A 19,901-nucleotide genomic window follows, 5' to 3' on the forward strand; every position below is an offset into this window, starting at 1 on the left:
CGTAGGCCGGGTTACACTAGTAGTATTATACATACACATAATCATGATCATAAAATAAAAATATGATCAATGTCCTATGATAATTATTAAACTTGTTTGTTTGTTTATAGAACCCGTCCCCAATTTCGTATCGGAAAATGACTAAACTCAGTTCTGGAGTTCTGAGTGTGAATAGTGAATACTACGGGTGGTACCTCAGTACCTGCAAGTGTGTTCATTAAGCATTTAGAGTTCTTTAAAGGGGGGGTGTCACGTCCGTCTATGTCCGCTTGTCTCATAGAATCCAAAAAGGACAGGACATAGGCGGGCATAGGCGGACATAGGCGGACATAGGCGGACATAGGCGGACATAGGCGGACATAGGCGGACATTAATGGACACCTAAATTGCTAAATAAAATGTTCAATTTTTGCTGTTATAGGGGGATCATGTTTTTTGTCCGTTCGGTACCCTATGAGTATTGCTGAAAGCACAGTGTAAGGCCTACACGGACCGCCTCTAACTAGCCAATCCCTGTTTACATGCCGTGTAGCAGGGGACTAGAAAGAGCTAAACTAGTAAGCGGGGCATAGCCAATACACTATATTTTCAAAACGGACAAAAAATAGAGCGGACAAAAACGGACAAAAATGGACAAAAACGGACAAAAATGGAAATAACATTTAGATGCTTCCTCCTCCTACTCTTCCTCCTCCTCCCCCTGGGTCTTCCTGATCTTCCTCAGTCCTCTTCCTCCTCCCCTCCTCAGTCCTCCTCCTACTCCTCCTCCTCGTCCTCAGTCCTCCTCATCAGTCCTCAACAGTCCTCCTCCTCCCCAGTCCTCCTCCTCCTCCTGAGTCCTCCTCCTGGGTCCTCCTCCTGGGTCCTCCTCCTCCTCTTCATCCTCCTCCTCTTCCTCCTCAGTCCTCAGTCCTCCTCAGTCCTCCTCCTCATCCTTCTCCTCAGTCCTCCATCCTCCTCCTTAGTCCTCCGGGCCTCCTCCCCCAGTCCCCCTCCTCCTCCTCCTATTCAGTCCTCCTCCTCCTCCTCCTTCTCAGTCCTCCTCAGTCCTCTTTCTCCTCCTCCTCCTCCTCTTCCCTCTCAGTCATCCTCCTCAGCCATCCTCCTCAGTCCTCCTCAGTCCTCCTCCTCCTGGGTCCTCCTCATCCTCTTCATCCTCCTCCTCTTCCTCCTCGGTCCTCAGTCCTCCTCCTCCTGGGTCCTCCTCCTCATCCTTCTCATCAGTCCTCCTCCTCCCCAGTCCTCTCCCAGTCCCCCTCCTTCTCTTCCTCCTATTCAGTCCTCCTCCTCCTCCTCCTCAGTTCTCCTCAGTCCTCCTTCTCATTTCTCCTAAGTCCTCCTCCTGAGTCCTCCTCCTCTTCCTTCTGAGTCCTCCTCCTGAGTCCTCCTCCTCCTCCCTCTCAGTCATCCTCCTCAGTCATCCTCCTCAGCCATCCTCCCCAGCCATCCTCCTCAGCCATCCTCCTCAGTACTCCTCAGTCCTCCTCCTTCTCAGTCATCGTCAGTCCTCCTCCTCAGTCCTCCTCAGTCCTCCTCAGTCCTCCTCCTCCTCCTGGGTCCTCCTCCTCCTCCTCTTCCTGGGTCCTCCTGGGTCTTCCTGATCCTCCCCAGTCCTCTTCCTCCTCCCCTCCTCAGTCCTCCTCCTACTCTTCCTCCTCGTCCTCAGTCCTCCTCATCAGTCCTCAACAGTTCTCATCCTCCCCAGTCCTCCTCCTCCTCCTGGGGCCTTTTCCTGGGTCCTCCTCCTGGGTCCTCCTCCTCCTGGGTCCTCCTCCTCCTGGGTCCTCCTTCTCCTCCTCAGTCCTTCTCCTCCTCCTCCTCAGTCCTCTTCCTCCTCTTCCTACTCCTCCTCCCTCTCAGTCATCCTCCTCAGCCATCCTCCTCAGCCATCCTCCTCAGTCCTCCTCCTTCTCAGTCCTCCTCAGTCCTCCTCCTCAGTCCTCCTCCTCCTGAGTCATCCTCCTCAGTTCTCCTCCTCCTCCTCCTAGGTCCTCCTTCTGGGTCCTCCTCCTCCTCCTCCTCCTGGGTCTTCCTGATCCTTCTCCTCCCTCTCAGTCATCCTCCTCAGTCATCCTCCTCAGCCATCCTCCTCAGCCATCCTTCTCAGCCATCCTCCTCAGTACTCTTCAGTACTCTTCAGTCCTCAAAATGTTTGTCCGCTAATGTCCACCAATGTCCGCTAATATCCACCAATGTCCATCCAAGTCCGCCAATGTCCGTCCGGGTCCGCCAATGTCCGTCCGAGTCCGCCAATGTCTGTCCGAGTCCACCAATGTCCGTCCGAGTCCGCCAATGTCCGTCCGTGTCCGCCAATGTCCCAAAAAACACGTCCGTTGTCTCATAGAATCCAAAAAGGACAGGACATAGGCGGACATAGACGGACATGACACCCCCCCCCCCCCCCCCCCCCCCCCTTTAAAACTGCAGTTACAATTGTGGTAGAGTATTTTTAGTATTTACGAAGTTACGATCGATATCAGATCTCTATCTCTACATGCTTCCAAAATTTAAATCTCCAACTTTCTGCACAATGCACTGGAATGTTTGAAAGAAAAAAAGAAAGAAAAAATAATGACGTGTTTTATCGAGTACAGAGTAGCACACCTTGAAGATTTAAAATGGAATTTCCAATACATAGGTATAATATTTTACTGTATCAAAATAACGTTATTTGTACATAATTTTTACAATCAGATAATTGATGGAATTATACACTGGCTCGGCAAAAAATCACTGGCCTAAAAAGATGGGAACTTATATCATTGATCGCTGCAATTGTTTGGAAAACTGCTTGAAAATCGGGTTATTTTGAAGATTTTTCAGCAGTGTAAAAAATCCGAGCCGTAACGCTTGATTAAAAAAATCATAAAGTTAAATACCTTACTCGGGATTATTATAACCGGGATAAAGTGGTGGGTTTTAGAAGATTCCGCCATATTTTTCCCGGTAAAAAATTTTACCAGTCATAAAAAAACCCGCCGACTCAGATTATGGGGTTCCAAGGGGGTGGTGATCATCATATTTTACCTGAAGTCTCATATGTGCTAGAGAAGACTTTTGAAGCAGTGGATGGAGGGCTGTAACTTTATTGGCGGTTGCTACCATAATTTCGTTATAAAAATCACAATTTGGTTATAGAAATCAGATTTCAGGGTGGACCGTGATTTTCACTTTTCTTGCCCATGAAGTGAGTAAACTGTGCCACTATTTCATGGTCCACGGTGGATTGATTACTGGAGCAGTTGAAGATGCAAAGCCAAGACGTTCCCCAATACCAAGCGGTGGGCAGGAAATTAAGCTCCGGCTGACCTTCAGAGCAATAGCCCCATTAGCGGACAAAATGAAAGTCTTGTTAAGACAACAATACAACTTCGAATTCGACGGTCAGCAGCAGGGGGATATCAATAATGATAATGGAGGGGACATTAGCGATAATGAGAATGAGAATACGCTTTAATGAAGATTTGACTTATTATTGCTATAGATTTATTTTCCTTTAAACACTGTTAAGGGGGGGGGGACAATGGATATTTTTTGTGAAACTTGATTTCGAGATAGCAGTTGACCAACAAACTAGGACCAGTGACCGAACTTTTGAGGGGGTCCCGGACCCCAACCGCCAAACGGTGCCCGCGGGGCAGCCACGCCCATATTTGGTCCAAATTAGGCCCAATTTAGCCAAATACCCTGAACATGCCCAAAACCCAGATTTTAGGTACTCTTCTTGTAGCTAGTGGTCTCTTGAACTCGTATATTAAATTTCATCAAGATTGGACAAAAAATGACTGAGTTATGAGCCAAAAACCATATGCCCATATTTGGTCATACGCACCAAATTTGGTAGATTTCGTCCCATAGATTGGTCAAATATCAATATTTTTGAATGAAACTTACTTTATATGAAAGGTAAGCCTAAACTACATATTCTCTATAAGTTATAGCTTTATATCTGTTTAAATGTGGATACTAAGGCGAAAAAACCACAAAAAATGAACTAAATTGCCTGTATCTTGGTTCGCGATATTCGCGGAATTGATCTCATTAAAATTGTAACAACTCAATCAGTTTTCAAAATTTTTCCATGAAATTTTCGGAATCGACTCGAAATCGCATTTCCACCTTATTTTGAGAACAGATTTTTGATTTAGGCCTCCAAAAAAATTTGGCGGCCAAATTCCAAAATTTTCCCGGAAAAATTCAGAATTTGGCCGCAAAATTTTTTTGGAGGCCTAAATCAAAAATTTGTTCTCAAAATAAGGTGGAAATGCGATTTCGAGTCGATTCCGAAAATTTCATGGAAAAATGTTGAAAACTGATTGAGTTGTTACAATTTTAATGAGATCAATTCCGCGAATATCGCGAACCAAGATACAGGCAATTTAGTTCATTTTTTGTGGTTTTTTCGCCTTAGTATCCACATTTAAACAGATATAAAGCTATAACTTATAGAGAATATGTAGTTTAGGCTTACCTTTCATATAAAGTAAGTTTCATTCAAAAATATTGATATTTGACCAATGCAATTTATGGGACGAAATCTAACAAATTTGGTGCATATGCCCAAATATGGGCATATGGTTTTTGGCTCATAACTCAGTCATTTTTTGTCCAATCTTGATGAAATTTCATATACGAGTTCAAGAGACCACTAACTACAAGTAGAGCACCTAAAATCTGGGTTTTGGGCATGTTCAGGGTATTTGGCTAAATTGGGCCTAATTTGGACCAAATATGGGCGTGGCTGCCCCGCGGGCACCGTTTGGCGGTTGGGGTCCGGGACCCCCTCAAAAGTTCGGTCACTGGTTCTAGTTTGTTGGTCAACTGCTATCTCGAAATCAAGTTTCACAAAAAAATATCAATTGTCCCCCCCCCCCCCCCTTAAATACTAGACGTGTCTTTTTTTCTTTTTTTCTATTTCTGAGTAATATCAGTAACTGTAAATTGAAATAACTTCTTTAACAAGTAACAAAAACAGAAATTTCGGTTGAAAATTTGTTGACCTCTGAAAAAAAACTTGAAAGGTCGGCCACCTGTAAATACATGACCGGGATAATTTGGCGGGTTTTGGGAAATTCCGCCATATTTTTCCCGGTTATTAATTTTCCCAGTCATAAATTAACCCGCTATAATATTCCCGAGTAAGGTAGTAGTTAGTTAATATAATATGATATTCAATACTCAAATGTCGTTATTTTCAATGAAAAATTCACGAAAGTACTCAGTGAATAACGTAAAGTTCGGTCTTTAAACTGGCATCAGATAGAATTTCTTGATCTTGTCACAATCTATGGAACTTTCCTTTGGACAGTCTATAAGAGCGAAGGTTTTGTCAAGACAAACAGCAAGTTCCAAGAGAAACTGTTTTCCACCGCTCCAGGTACACCTATAGTTAGCTGTAACAGTCAGTGCCTTCTCCACTTGTTTAAAGGTGTAGCGAGAGTTTCTACTAGGAGTTATCCTCGCAGCATCCAGTCTTGACGTGATTTCAGCGTGCAGTGCAAGGGTTTGACTGAAGTATACCTTAGGATCCGGCATTGTGTCGTCACAGCACATGCCATGTTTGCAATACTCATTCTCCCACAACTGCTCATTAGTCGTACTGTCTGAGGACAAGTAAGGCCACTGTGTCCCCATATCCCCAATCAAACGTTCATCCCCGCTCAAACTTTCATCAAACACCTTGAGGTCCTGCAGGGGGCAGTTTGGAGGGCAGTTCTTTGTGGCGCAGCAGTGCTTGGGCCATCCACCCCGGGCTCTTTTAGGCATCAACCCCCGTACTGTCCAGCGTTCAGGGACAGGGGAGATGCAGTCGGGATCATTTGACCACACTCCTGGTGGCCACTGTATAGCCAGTTCTAGGTAGTCGTAGAAGTCTGAGTCATCTGCCACAGTGAGGGTAGCGAGACTGAGGAGGAGCACGGAAATGGTTTTCAACATGCTTTTTGCCACTGCAACGAAAAAATTAGTTTTGAAATATTTTTGTTTCGAAATTAATTTATAAAATTGTGTAAGCTAGTAAGCTGACTCTTTGATAGTTGGGTAAACACCCCAAAAAGCTCATCAGCCCTGCAAGATTATATACTATCTAACATTATCCAATAGATGTAAAAAACTGGAGTAAACTTCGTGAAATATGCATCATAAAGGCCTGAAATTAAAAATTTGATTTCATTCTGATCTATTATGGACAAAATTACAAAACATAATTATGGTCAATCAGAACCACAAAGAATTAGATTTTTTTAAATGTTGTATGGACTATGGTTATATTATCTCATAAAATAATAAGTGCACGAATCCCAAATACCACTGAGAGAAATGACCTTAAGAAAATTTGAGCCACGTCAGGAACAATATCTAAGCAAGAATAGCAAAGTAATGCCGAGCAACCACTATTTAAATGCAACTTTGTGATTTTAGTTCCTTACACCACACCTGTGAGAAATGTTGACCATTTTACAAATTGAGTATGAACAAAGATTGGGAAACAGCCAATCGCTTATCAGCTAGGCTGAGGGAGGAGCTGAAAAGACACATAACAATTTAATTAATTCTTATGAGAATTGCTGCTCAACTAAAAAATTTACTACTTGATTTTATCCTTGTCCAAATTTCCTGAGAAAGGATGTGATATAATATTATTATTAATTTTCACTGCCAAGAAGTTCGTAAAACTAATTTCAGTTCCTTGCACTTTCCACGCGAGATTAACCGTTTTGCAAATTGAAGTTTGTAAAATAAAAATCCCAAATTTTAAACCCCGAATTAAATATTGATTCAATAGTATCCTTATTATTAATGGTAATTAATGAATTATTATTAATTATTAAGAAACGCGCCCTTTACAGTTTGTTGTGACAGCAAACTTTAACGCTAATGCTGCGGGGGAGTCATCAGCACTACGCAAGATATGACCTAGCTTTCACCTTGCTTTAGGGACACGATCTGATAGCTTTACTGAGTTACATCTTAGGTATAAGTTTAGAAGTTTGCATTGGATATTGTTCCATGAGGCCAATAAATGTTCAGTAATGTTCTAAGGTGTTTTCTATGGCAAATTTCTAGTTTTTATTATTGATTATTAAATTATATACATATTAATATTTAATATTATTTATTATTATAAATTATTAAACTTAGAATAAGTTAAGAATTTAAAATGCAATGATTTATGAGTATTATAATAATATGTAATATTCAATAATCATGATTCAAATTTAATTTTATCACGCATGTACGGTTTGTAAAACTCATGGTTTCTCACGGTTAATGCCGCTGATTACCGTAGGTGGCCAGACTGGCCTCAATTTTCACAGATGATGACTCATCTGTCTCAAGTATCAGTATTTAAGTGATAATTACATGTGAATGATAATTTAACAATTAACTTATACGTTTTGCTATACCTGGATATTATTGCTTGCCGTAAAACGTAATTACAAATTGCTTGCCGCCATTTAATCACGTCTCTTAACACAGCGAATAATGATAACTTCCAGGATTTATCGGCAGTAATAATTTTACTCATAAAACCACTAAATCTCAATAGTTTCTGCCAAACTATTTAGTGATAAGCCAATGTTCGATAAATGCCATTTAAACCTTTAAACACCAGATGAGACAAATTATAATTACTAGCAGGAACCCGTCTAACCCTAAAATGGTGTCAAGACTGAAGAGACTAAAACAATTATTACCTATTTAATTCGCGTTTTTAACACCACTTGGGGTACCAAATTTTGGGCTCTAAAACTCCTATTTCTTGGCCTATTTTTTATTTTTTCATGCTGATTTGGAGGCCATTAAAGCATTTGACCCAGTCAAAAAAGATTCAGTTGTATATCTTTGACGGTTTTTGAAGAAATTCGCGTTAAAGTTGATGCCGTGGTGTCAGTAAAATGGCACAGATAAATATATATATATCGTCTCGCTTTATATATAGTAAGATTATTATTTCTAAAATTACTACATTATCTGCGACCGGTTTTTCACAAATTTGCCCTAAATGTGACAACCATTCCAGTTGACGGCTGGAAGTCGCATGAATGCTAGGTTTACACAAATTCTATAAAGGTACAGACTGTAGCCAGGAACTTATCGTAGTATTAACATACTGACATGTCTCAGTTTAAACAATATAATGTACTTTATTATGTTATTTATTCGCTATAACTGTTATATAGTATATTCATAATAATATATATTATTTTCTTGCTGCCCTAAAATAGTGGCAAGCAATTATCAGTATCACCGGATAAACTTTTAATACAAGCTAGAACTAGATTTGCGATTCAGAAGACCAAACTCTATTCGGAATGCCAAGTTACCAGAAACTGGTATCCTTTACCAAACGTGTATACTGTGTTCAAGTTACCAGGATTCCCAAACTTGGATAATATTAATAATTTTAATAAAGATAGGTTAAACAGCTTGCAGAGAACAGTTGTCGTGAACTAGTATTGTTTAACTGTATCATAGTATCATTCCTCCGTTATTAAACCCCGTAGTGATGTGACTGTATTATTCAACATTAGTGAGCACTTATTCAGCACTTATTCAGTTCAGCACTTATTCAGTGCTTATTCAGCACTTATTCAGTGCTTATTCAGTTCAGCACTTATTCAGTGCTTATTCAGTGCTTATTCAGTGCTTATTCAGTGCTTATTCAGTGCTTATTCAGCTAATAAATGTAATATGATCGACAACCCCACATGACAGTTTTACATAATCCATAGTACCTGATTTTAAGGCAGTTTCATGAGCTGAAAAGCAACGTACAAGGATTATGTCTACATATTTGACTTGCATGCAATTTAATTTCATGGCAGGGTGCCAAGTTCAGTATTCTTCTCAATTCTCTGTACACACAAACTGTACTGTGTGTAAGAGTATAAGGCTTATCATTAGTACTTGGCAGGTCTTACACAGAGCTAACCTTGTGTAGAACTGAGTTCTCCACAAGAATAAGTTCCTTGAAAAATGAAATTATGTGCTCAAATATTACAATATAATATATAGATATATGACTTATTACTTTCATTTTATCTGCATAGAATTTGACGTAATACTGGAATTGAATTAAAGCTGAATGGTAAAGATAACAATCATGTGAATTATATAGTGGTGTCTTTATTGTTATACGGTAGCCCTTGCAGACTTCAGAGGCTTGACCGGCATGTTATAGTAAATATCTCAGTGGGGCAATGTCTTAAATTCGCATTTTCTGACTATCAATAACTCATTATAACAATTTAAAGTAATTGCATTTGAATTGAGAATGATGACGATATTGACAGTGAAATTGATTTCGTGAAACAGTACCATCTTTTGTCGTATCACTTGTCGTTACACGATTATTTAAGGAAAATAAAATTACAGTTGGAAATGGATATTGATTGACATATTATTACAATTACGAGACTAAGTCCAATGTAACAAACTGTTTCCCATTGTTCAAGGATAAACTGTTGGATCAAGTCTAGGTTAGCATTTAGTCAGTACTATACACATAATCATGATGGTTCACATGTTAAGTCCTCATTTGGGAGAAGGAAATGGCCGCTTGTAAGTTTTGTCGCTAAACCCAACTTTAAAACGTATGTTGAAACTTGGAATATATAGATTATCTATAACTATTACTAATAAGGTCATAATTCACAGTATTATCCCAAATTTGATACAAACTTCCTGTCATAATGTGACAGGTATCTAGATATTGTGACGTAACATTGTGTCATGATATGTAGATGATATCCAGATATTATCTAGCTACAGTCACATAACACAACATGACGTCTTGTCTTTACATCAGCCTCTACAAGTTTCCTGTATACGTCTACGTACTGTCCTATATGAAGTGTAACTATAATGTCCTCATATCCTGCATGGCCTGGTATAGTAGTAGTAGTAGTAGTACACTCTCTACAGGTAGTGCTCCTCAGTACTCTCCAGTTTCCTCTATACTTACGTAACCCCTCTAACCCACGTTACTATAGACAAGTTTCCTGTAGTGTTATAATTACACACCTTCTCACACGTCTCACTGCAAGACTTCTAGCGTCTCTATGACGTGTTATACATGGTTACTTCTGGACGTTCAACTGCTAAAACTGCACGTGCGCCTAACTTTACACACGTGTTAAGTTAGAACGGTTTCCCTCGCGCCCACAACAATATTAAACCACATCACAGATAGTCTTGATTGATTTTGATGTGAGACCCTTGCAATCAAATCACTACAGAAGTACTATACATATAGTATTATAGAGTGCTACATTGTGCACTTTAGAGTGCTATATTAGTGCTACATTGTGTACTTTAGAGTGCTATATTAGTGCTACATTGTGTACTTTAGAGTGCTAATTAGTGCTACACGAGTCTGTGTACTTACTAGTTACTACTTATACACGTAACACGTGCTTTGTACCGACATGTTAATTGTAAGGAGCAGATTCTGTGCTGCGCTGTGTATAATTGCAGCCTTCAGGGTCGTCTGTACTGTCCTTGTGGTTATTAGGAAGAGCGGATTATGTCGAGTAAACCTTAAAGCTGTGGTTTATGTGTAGTTAGTGAGTGGTTACAGTGTGTAGTCAGTGAGTGGTTACAGCGAGTGGTTACTAGTACTACGTAAACCGTTTAGTCGTTCTCAATTATAATCGGATCTGTTTTTAAAATTCCGTGGATTTGAATGAGCTGTTGGAATGGAAACTAAATATTCCCTCACTGTACAAAATGCATCATCTAATTGTACTGCAAGTTGTGGTTTTACCGTTCACAGAGAATGTACGTTAATAGAGTGTTGTCAGTGGTATTTACAGTGGACTGTGCAGTTTCTAGTGTGTTTACGGTAAAATGTTACGTTAAAATGTTATTTATTTTATGTGTAATACTATGTGGGTACTTAAGGGAGAATGGCGGAAAATTTTGCGATGAATAATATTATGTACTCATGTAAATGATACACATTTAAAAGTTTTAGTGTATTTGCGCTAACAAAACAGTTTGTTAGCACATTCAAAAATATAGTGTAGGCTTGAACTGGTCCAAAAGACATTACCTGTTATGTTTAAACTGTACTTCTACAGACTTTAAGTCTTCAAAACACTTTTTATACAAGAAAAGTGTTTTGAAGACATAAAGTGTCGAAAAGAAAGATTCTGAGAAAACTCTTTTTTCGACAAATGTAAAAAAAATCGGGCTTCAATTTTGTTGAACACTTTCAAAATACTTCAAGTCTAGATTTAATTCATTCTTTTTAAAAAGTTTTCTGATGAAAGTGATAAATCGTTCTGATGAAAAGTAAAAATATCTGAAAGTATTGAAAGCTTATTCTGTACCGGACAGGTAATGCTGTTTGAGGTTAAAAACTGAAATGCTCTTATTCTTGGTCTAACAGTAACTTGCATCCATACAAATTCGATGGAAAATGTCTGACTTAGATAAGTAGGATAAGTAGGATCGCCCAATCCAAATGGGCGCTTTCAGACTTCTTCTAATTGTCTACCGGATCAACCACCAACCAAAGGGGCACTTTCCCTCGTCTTCTAATTTGTTTTTGATGTCTGCTAAAATGGCCCATCTCCCGTCCCGACCTTGAACGGGTGTGATCTTGCCATGAACTGTAACAGAATGTACTTTACAGGACTTGTAATACTTGGATCTTATATAATGGTTTCTTATTTCTAATTCAATTTATACGACGATAAGGTGGCGATTTTATTGCTCACGATATGTATTTTATAAAGTTATAAGGACAGATCACATTAATTGAATCTAGATGCAGGGTTTGTAAGAGAAGTAAAGGTTGATACGTTCAGGGAGTTAATTCACAAAAGTCATGACGTGATAGCTCTTAACCAATCACAATTTACAATAGTACAATTAACATAATATGTTGTAAATCTCTGTTACTACTACTACTAGTGCTTCAGAATAATAAAACACAAATTATTATATAAATAGCATTTAATACGTTCGACATTTGTCAGTTGCTAGTTAACAAATTTAATTTGGGTAAGACTCCGATGTAGATGTAGAAACTGAGAGCGGTACGTTTTGGTACAGCATTTTCGGATAAATTATGTATTTTCATTGTAAACATATACGAAATGTGAACTTTGAAGTGGGAACTGCGAACTTTGAAAGCGTTTCAACCCTGAAACGTCAGTGAATTGCAGCGAGTAACCCTGCTGCTGCCGTGTTATCACTGCGTTTGTTATTGTCACGTAGTGCATACTGGGTGATGTCTGAACAAAACAACACGGAAACCCCATGTACTCTCTTTTGTTGTGGGACGGTTGGAACATGGCCTACATTCCACACCCTGAAGCTGTGTAGGATCAACATAGCCTATATTCCACACCTACAAGCTGTGTAGGATCAACATAGCCTACATTCCACACCTACAAGCTGTGTAGGATCAACATAGCCTACATTCCACACCCTGAAGCTGTGTACGATCAACATAGCCTATATTCCACACCTACAAGCTGTGTAGGATCAACATAGCCTACATTCCACACCTACAAGCTGTGTAGGATCAACATAGCCTACATTCCACACCCTGAAGCTGTGTACGATCAACATAGCCTATATTCCACACCTACAAGCTGTGTAGGATCAACATAGCCTACATTCCACACCTACAAGCTGAGTAGGATCAACATAGCCTACATTCCACACCTACAAGCTGTGTAGGATCAACATAGCCTACATTCCACACCCTGAAGCTGTGTAGGATCAACATAGCATATATTCCACACCCTGAAGCTGTGTAGGATCAACATAGCCTACATAGCTACATTCCACACCTACAAGCTGTGTAGGATCAATATGGCCTACATTCCACACCTGTACCTATAAAGCTATAAGTACAGATGTCAGATAATCCTGTGTAAAATTATCTGTACGTGTCGGACCCATTATCGTAAGATTGGAGACTTTCAACAGAAAATTACTCATAATACGGCATCATGTACCATGTCGCGTCTCAAATGTCGACATATCGTCAAAACAAATAAAGTGATCCATACTTTTGTCTGATATTTCGGTGTTTCAATGTTTCCGACTTCTTTATTCCATGCTATTTAAAATATAATAATAATAAAACACAAATTATTATATAAATAGCATTTAATACGTTCGACATTTGTCAGTTGCTAGTTAACAAATTTAATTTGGGTAAGACTCCGATGTAGATGTAGAAACTGAGAGCGGTACGTTTTGGTACAGCATTTTCGGATAAATTATGTATTTTCATTGTAAACATATACGAAATGTGAACTTTGAAGTGGGAACTGCGAACTTTGAAAGCGTTTCAACCCTGAAACGTCAGTGAATTGCAGCGAGTAACCCTGCTGCTGCCGTGTTATCACTGCGTTTGTTATTGTCACGTAGTGCATACTGGGTGATGTCTGAACAAAACAACACGGAAACCCCATGTACTCTCTTTTGTTGTGGGACGGTTGGAACATGGCCTACATTCCACACCCTGAAGCTGTGTAGGATCAACATAGCCTATATTCCACACCTACAAGCTGTGTAGGATCAACATAGCCTACATTCCACACCTACAAGCTGTGTAGGATCAACATAGCCTACATTCCACACCCTGAAGCTGTGTACGATCAACATAGCCTATATTCCACACCTACAAGCTGTGTAGGATCAACATAGCCTACATTCCACACCTACAAGCTGTGTAGGATCAACATAGCCTACATTCCACACCCTGAAGCTGTGTACGATCAACATAGCCTATATTCCACACCTACAAGCTGTGTAGGATCAACATAGCCTACATTCCACACCTACAAGCTGAGTAGGATCAACATAGCCTACATTCCACACCTACAAGCTGTGTAGGATCAACATAGCCTACATTCCACACCCTGAAGCTGTGTAGGATCAACATAGCATATATTCCACACCCTGAAGCTGTGTAGGATCAACATAGCCTACATAGCTACATTCCACACCTACAAGCTGTGTAGGATCAATATGGCCTACATTCCACACCTGTACCTATAAAGCTATAAGTACAGATGTCAGATAATCCTGTGTAAAATTATCTGTACGTGTCGGACCCATTATCGTAAGATTGGAGACTTTCAACAGAAAATTACTCATAATACGGCATCATGTACCATGTCGCGTCTCAAATGTCGACATATCGTCAAAACAAATAAAGTGATCCATACTTTTGTCTGATATTTCGGTGTTTCAATGTTTCCGACTTATTTATTCCATGCTATTTAAAATATAATAATAATAAAACACAAATTATTATATAAATAGCATTTAATACGTTCGACATTTGTCAGTTGCTAGTTAACAAATTTAATTTGGGTAAGACTCCGATGTAGATGTAGAAACTGAGAGCGGTACGTTTTGGTACAGCATTTTCGGATAAATTATGTATTTTCATTGTAAACATATACGAAATGTGAACTTTGAAGTGGGAACTGCGAACTTTGAAAGCGTTTCAACCCTGAAACGTCAGTGAATTGCAGCGAGTAACCCTGCTGCTGCCGTGTTATCACTGCGTTTGTTATTGTCACGTAGTGCATACTGGGTGATGTCTGAACAAAACAACACGGAAACCCCATGTACTCTCTTTGTTGTGGGACGGTTGGAACATGGCCTACATTCCACACCCTGAAGCTGTGTAGGATCAACATAGCCTATATTCCACACCTACAAGCTGTGTAGGATCAACATAGCCTACATTCCACACCTACAAGCTGTGTAGGATCAACATAGCCTACATTCCACACCCTGAAGCTGTGTACGATCAACATAGCCTATATTCCACACCTACAAGCTGTGTAGGATCAACATAGCCTACATTCCACACCTACAAGCTGTGTAGGATCAACATAGCCTACATTCCACACCCTGAAGCTGTGTACGATCAACATAGCCTATATTCCACACCTACAAGCTGTGTAGGATCAACATAGCCTACATTCCACACCTACAAGCTGAGTAGGATCAACATAGCCTACATTCCACACCTACAAGCTGTGTAGGATCAACATAGCCTACATTCCACACCCTGAAGCTGTGTAGGATCAACATAGCATATATTCCACACCCTGAAGCTGTGTAGGATCAACATAGCCTACATAGCTACATTCCACACCTACAAGCTGTGTAGGATCAATATGGCCTACATTCCACACCTGTACCTATAAAGCTATAAGTACAGATGTCAGATAATCCTGTGTAAAATTATCTGTACGTGTCGGACCCATTATCGTAAGATTGGAGACTTTCAACAGAAAATTACTCATAATACGGCATCATGTACCATGTCGCGTCTCAAATGTCGACATATCGTCAAAACAAATAAAGTGATCCATACTTTTGTCTGATATTTCGGTGTTTCAATGTTTCCGACTTCTTTATTCCATGCTATTTAAAATATGAGCCATGAAATAAGGTAGCATCGGCCACCCTGCACAGAACAGTGTAGGATCAACATAGCCTATATTCCACACCTACAAGCTGTGTAGGATCAACATAGCCTACATTCCACACCTACAAGCTGTGTAGGATCAACATAGCCTACATTCCACACCCTGAAGCTGTGTACGATCAACATAGCCTATATTCCACACCTACAAGCTGTGTAGGATCAACATAGCCTACATTCCACACCTACAAGCTGTGTAGGATCAACATAGCCTACATTCCACACCCTGAAGCTGTGTACGATCAACATAGCCTATATTCCACACCTACAAGCTGTGTAGGATCAACATAGCCTACATTCCACACCTACAAGCTGAGTAGGATCAACATAGCCTACATTCCACACCTACAAGCTGTGTAGGATCAACATAGCCTACATTCCACACCCTGAAGCTGTGTAGGATCAACATAGCATATATTCCACACCCTGAAGCTGTGTAGGATCAACATAGCCTACATAGCTACATTCCACACCTACAAGCTGTGTAGGATCAATATGGCCTACATTCCACACCTGTACCTATAAAGCTATAAGTACAGATGTCAGATAATCCTGTGTAAAATTATCTGTACGTGTCGGACCCATTATCGTAAGATTGGAGACTTTCAACAGAAAATTACTCATAATACGGCATCATGTACCATGTCGCGTCTCAAATGTCGACATATCGTCAAAACAAATAAAGTGATCCATACTTTTGTCTGATATTTCGGTGTTTCAATGTTTCCGACTTCTTTATTCCATGCTATTTAAAATATGAGCCATGAAATAAGGTAGCATCGGCCACCCTGCACAGAACAGTGCCCCCCCCCCCCCCCCCCCCCCCCCCGAACAGTGGAAGTTAAAATATGCGAGTTTGTGATTTGATACGCTTTTTAAATGTCCGCATTGGATAACGGCTGGTAGGGGTGGGGGAGGAGTACACCCTAGAATAAGGTATTAGCCAACCCGCATGGCCAGAGTGCAGAATGCAGACTCGTGTAGCGGCGACACTGTAATTAGTGGGCGTCATTATACGGGCTTTTTAGTTAAAGGATAGGAGCAAAGGCGGCTAGTTCATGTTTATTTTTAGGACAATCTTTCAGCATGCCTTTTGTCTGGGTATTGGCAAATCACCCTCTCTACACAGCTGAGTATCTGAACTTTTAAATGCCGAACATGCAAGAGTTGGACGTATTTAAAAGATCGTGCCATGAACAAAGAGTGTTTTTAAAGTGAACGAGGTAGAGAGCGGTATAGTTAACTCTTTAAGGATTTCTCGTGCATGTAATTAATTATGTGGAGCCAGTATGAATATTCATTCTAGAGAGAGACACTAAGAGTTGTGCCGTGCGAGGGTTATACACGCTTCGTCGTACGCTTCAGTACCTGTTACTGTATCTCTTACTGTCTCTTATACTGTGTTCCAACATGGCCACGAGTTTGCCACATGTGTGTAACGTTTTGACAACTTTCAGCACTACTATAGCCTTGTCACCCTAACTTTACACTATATATATATTTATATAGTGTAAAGTTGACAAGGCTCTAGTTAAAGGGTCCCGGCTGAAACTAGTATGTGTGCAAGTAGTATATAATGCAAGAAGTTCCATTCCTGTTAGAATCACACTGAGACAAGTTGTTTTTATATAAGACAGAATTTATAAGATAATCATTATTTAATTGATTAAGTTAATTGTAAATTAATTTATAGTACTGTTAAAGTAGTTTAAATATCAGTAGTGCAACTTATTTAGTGCCCGGCTCGTTCTCGAAACTCTCGTTATCTAATTATTATAAATCAAACACACAAAGAAATGTAGAGATTTGTACACACAAATTATTTAGTACAAGATGATTTCAGAATATATAGTACAATACGTGACTTTAATACTAATGCACTGCTAAACTTACAAATTATAATAATAACATCTCTTTTCTTTAACAATTACTCAAGATTATGGCTGCATTATTCCTGCTCTTGCCGCAGCGCCGGATTTGTGTATTATTTGGCATGTTAACCTTCCTGCTAATTTTTTAAGAAATGCGCTCCATAGACTTTAAACATCTAAAAATCTTGAGACAAATTGAAGTGCATTCAACTATTCAATATATTTCCTACGAAAAGCTGAAAAGAGATTTTAAACATTTTTTGGAAAATCAAAACTTTTCCGGTTTAATGCGGTCTCCAAATTGATTGTGATCCAAAAAACATGCAGTCGAAACTGTAATAACATATTGACGATAAACTCGAAATATTTCTAAAATCTTAGAAGAATTACTGACACTTTCTTTTCAGGTAAAATTATCAGATTTTGGGTACTGTGATAGGATTACCGCAGATAAGCCGACCTGTACCGGCCTTATTGGCACGCCCCATTGGATGAGCCCCGAGATTGTCTCCAGAAAGCCATATGGCCGCATGGTGAGAACAAGGATGTTATGGTCTCTTCGATGATCTGTGAAAACATTTTTCGATAATTATTTTTGTCAGTAGGATACATAATCCTGCCAGGATTAATCATTAGCAATCTATTTCGTAGCAAAATTTTTTAATTTGGATGTACATTTCAGACGGACATCTGGTCGCTGGGAATCATGATGATAGAAATGCTGGACGGGGAACCACCCAACTTTAGTGATAGCCAGATTGTAGCGATGGATAAGATTAAAGTCAACCCATCCCCTTCGCCTGCAAAAGCAGAGGTGAGAAGACGTCATTGTTTGCCATGTTTGGGACAGACTCGTCTGATTTTATTTGAAGTTGGAACACGCGACAATGTTTTAATCAGTACGCGCACGTACGCGCAACGCGCGCGCATGAATTTATTACATGAATGACATGACATGCATGACACACAGTGGAAAATATGGGCCATTTCGCAGATTTTAGTCGCGCACAATAATCGTACGTTAATCGTGCAGTTTGACGATAATCGTCTGCTGCGCGCAATTAATATACATCCCGACGATTGTATACAATATAATATACTAATATATAATAGTATATATTGAATATTATATAATATTGAATAAATATATTATTTCAATGATTGATAATTAACGATTTGATCGAATCGAATGACGTTAATTTAAACTCTTGCTATCTTTGGCATGTTTATAATGAAGCTGCCTCCCTATTATAGCCAGCAATCAGCCAAGCCAAGAGTGCGCACAATGTTAATATTTCGATTGTAGTAAAAATATTGACCCCATAATTTTCAGATATCGAGTGTAATGCTAAACTTCCTAACATGTTGTTTGAAGCAAGAGCCAGCACTACGGAGCACCGCATGCGAACTACTCGACCACAGGCTTTTCTCGGACATGGCGTCTGAGGAGGAACTCTCCTCCCTGATCAGGGGATTTTATGCAAAATTCAAAACCAGTCCAGTGTTGAAATGAACTCAACTGTTTGTAGAGTTGTAGTTCATCTAGCGTTCCTGCAAGGTCAGGATTTTATCTGTAGATAATAAACAAACAGTGAGTCGTTTGTACCGTTTTTACCGAGTTATTTAATGCGATCGGTTTCTATGAGAACGGGTTTTGACTTTTAAGTGAGTGTACTTTGACTAATTTCAGACCATTGTAATGTGAAAAATAAAAATATTGTGTTAGTGATTGATAGTAGAATTAATGTAAAGTGAACATAATCAAGAACATTGATTGATTTTTGCCAGGCCAAATGATATGCAACTCTGGATGTCTTGCTAGCTTTATTTGACCGATTTTTTCATTAATCACTACCGTTTTTGAGTTTCCGTAGTATGTAAATTCTCCCAATTCTGTATGATTCTTAGCTGCGGGTTGTAAGATGATAGACATTCCGAACGGCAATAAAGTATAACAGTTTTTTCTAAATTGAAAGATTTTGGAAAAAAGTAGTAATGTTTCAGCAAGCTAATTCCAACAGTAGATTAACTTCAACTTATATTTGTTAGTCATAATTGATATTAATAATAAGTTATGTAGTTTATTTATTCGATGAGATAATCTTGTTCAACCATTACTAAGATGTAACATTGTGTTTTAATTTTAAACGTTCACTGCCACCATTTTTTTAATCACAATATACAAAATTGTATATATCCGTAAAGCTTTGATAAACGGAAAATTATCAGAATATTGGAAGATTTTTGAAGAGGAGCTTTTCTGCCGTCCGATCCCCTTTACCGAAATTTCGTGGTTTCGAGTGAGATCAGTGAGAGTGACAAAAGTACTGGAAGCAGTATATCCGGAGAAAACGTTTATGCAATGACAATGAAAATTTTGAATATGTCGAATAGGACATATTCGAATTTCACTTTTCAGCCTTCCGCGACCCAAATTTTGCTGAGGATGGCAAAAGACACGATTGAAATACTAAAAGTCCTATTCCCAAAGAAAGCTTTGATAAACGGAAAATCATCAGAATAGAAAAAGAGGTTTTGGAAGATTTTCCTAGCCC

General features: G+C 39.3%; 1 protein-coding gene across 2 annotated transcripts in view; it reads left to right on the plus strand.

Annotated features, from left to right (window-relative positions):
- LOC134817523 (serine/threonine-protein kinase PAK 6-like) overlaps positions 1-19,474 on the plus strand; it is a 49,977-nt gene extending 30,503 nt beyond the window's left edge. For both annotated transcript variants that reach the window (XM_063826664.1, XM_063826665.1), the window contains 3 exons: positions 17,754-17,879; positions 18,029-18,160; positions 18,680-19,474. In XM_063826664.1, coding sequence (XP_063682734.1) covers positions 17,754-17,879; positions 18,029-18,160; positions 18,680-18,859 — 438 coding nt within the window. In that variant the 3' untranslated portion in view covers positions 18,860-19,474. The remainder of the gene's footprint in view (positions 1-17,753; positions 17,880-18,028; positions 18,161-18,679) is intronic.
- Positions 19,475-19,901: the final 427 nt, after the last annotated feature.

The sequence above is a fragment of the Bolinopsis microptera genome, chromosome 6, assembly GCF_026151205.1.
Source record: "Bolinopsis microptera isolate Bmic1 chromosome 6, MBARI_Bmic_1.0, whole genome shotgun sequence".
NCBI classification, from domain to species: domain Eukaryota; kingdom Metazoa; phylum Ctenophora; class Tentaculata; order Lobata; family Bolinopsidae; genus Bolinopsis; species Bolinopsis microptera.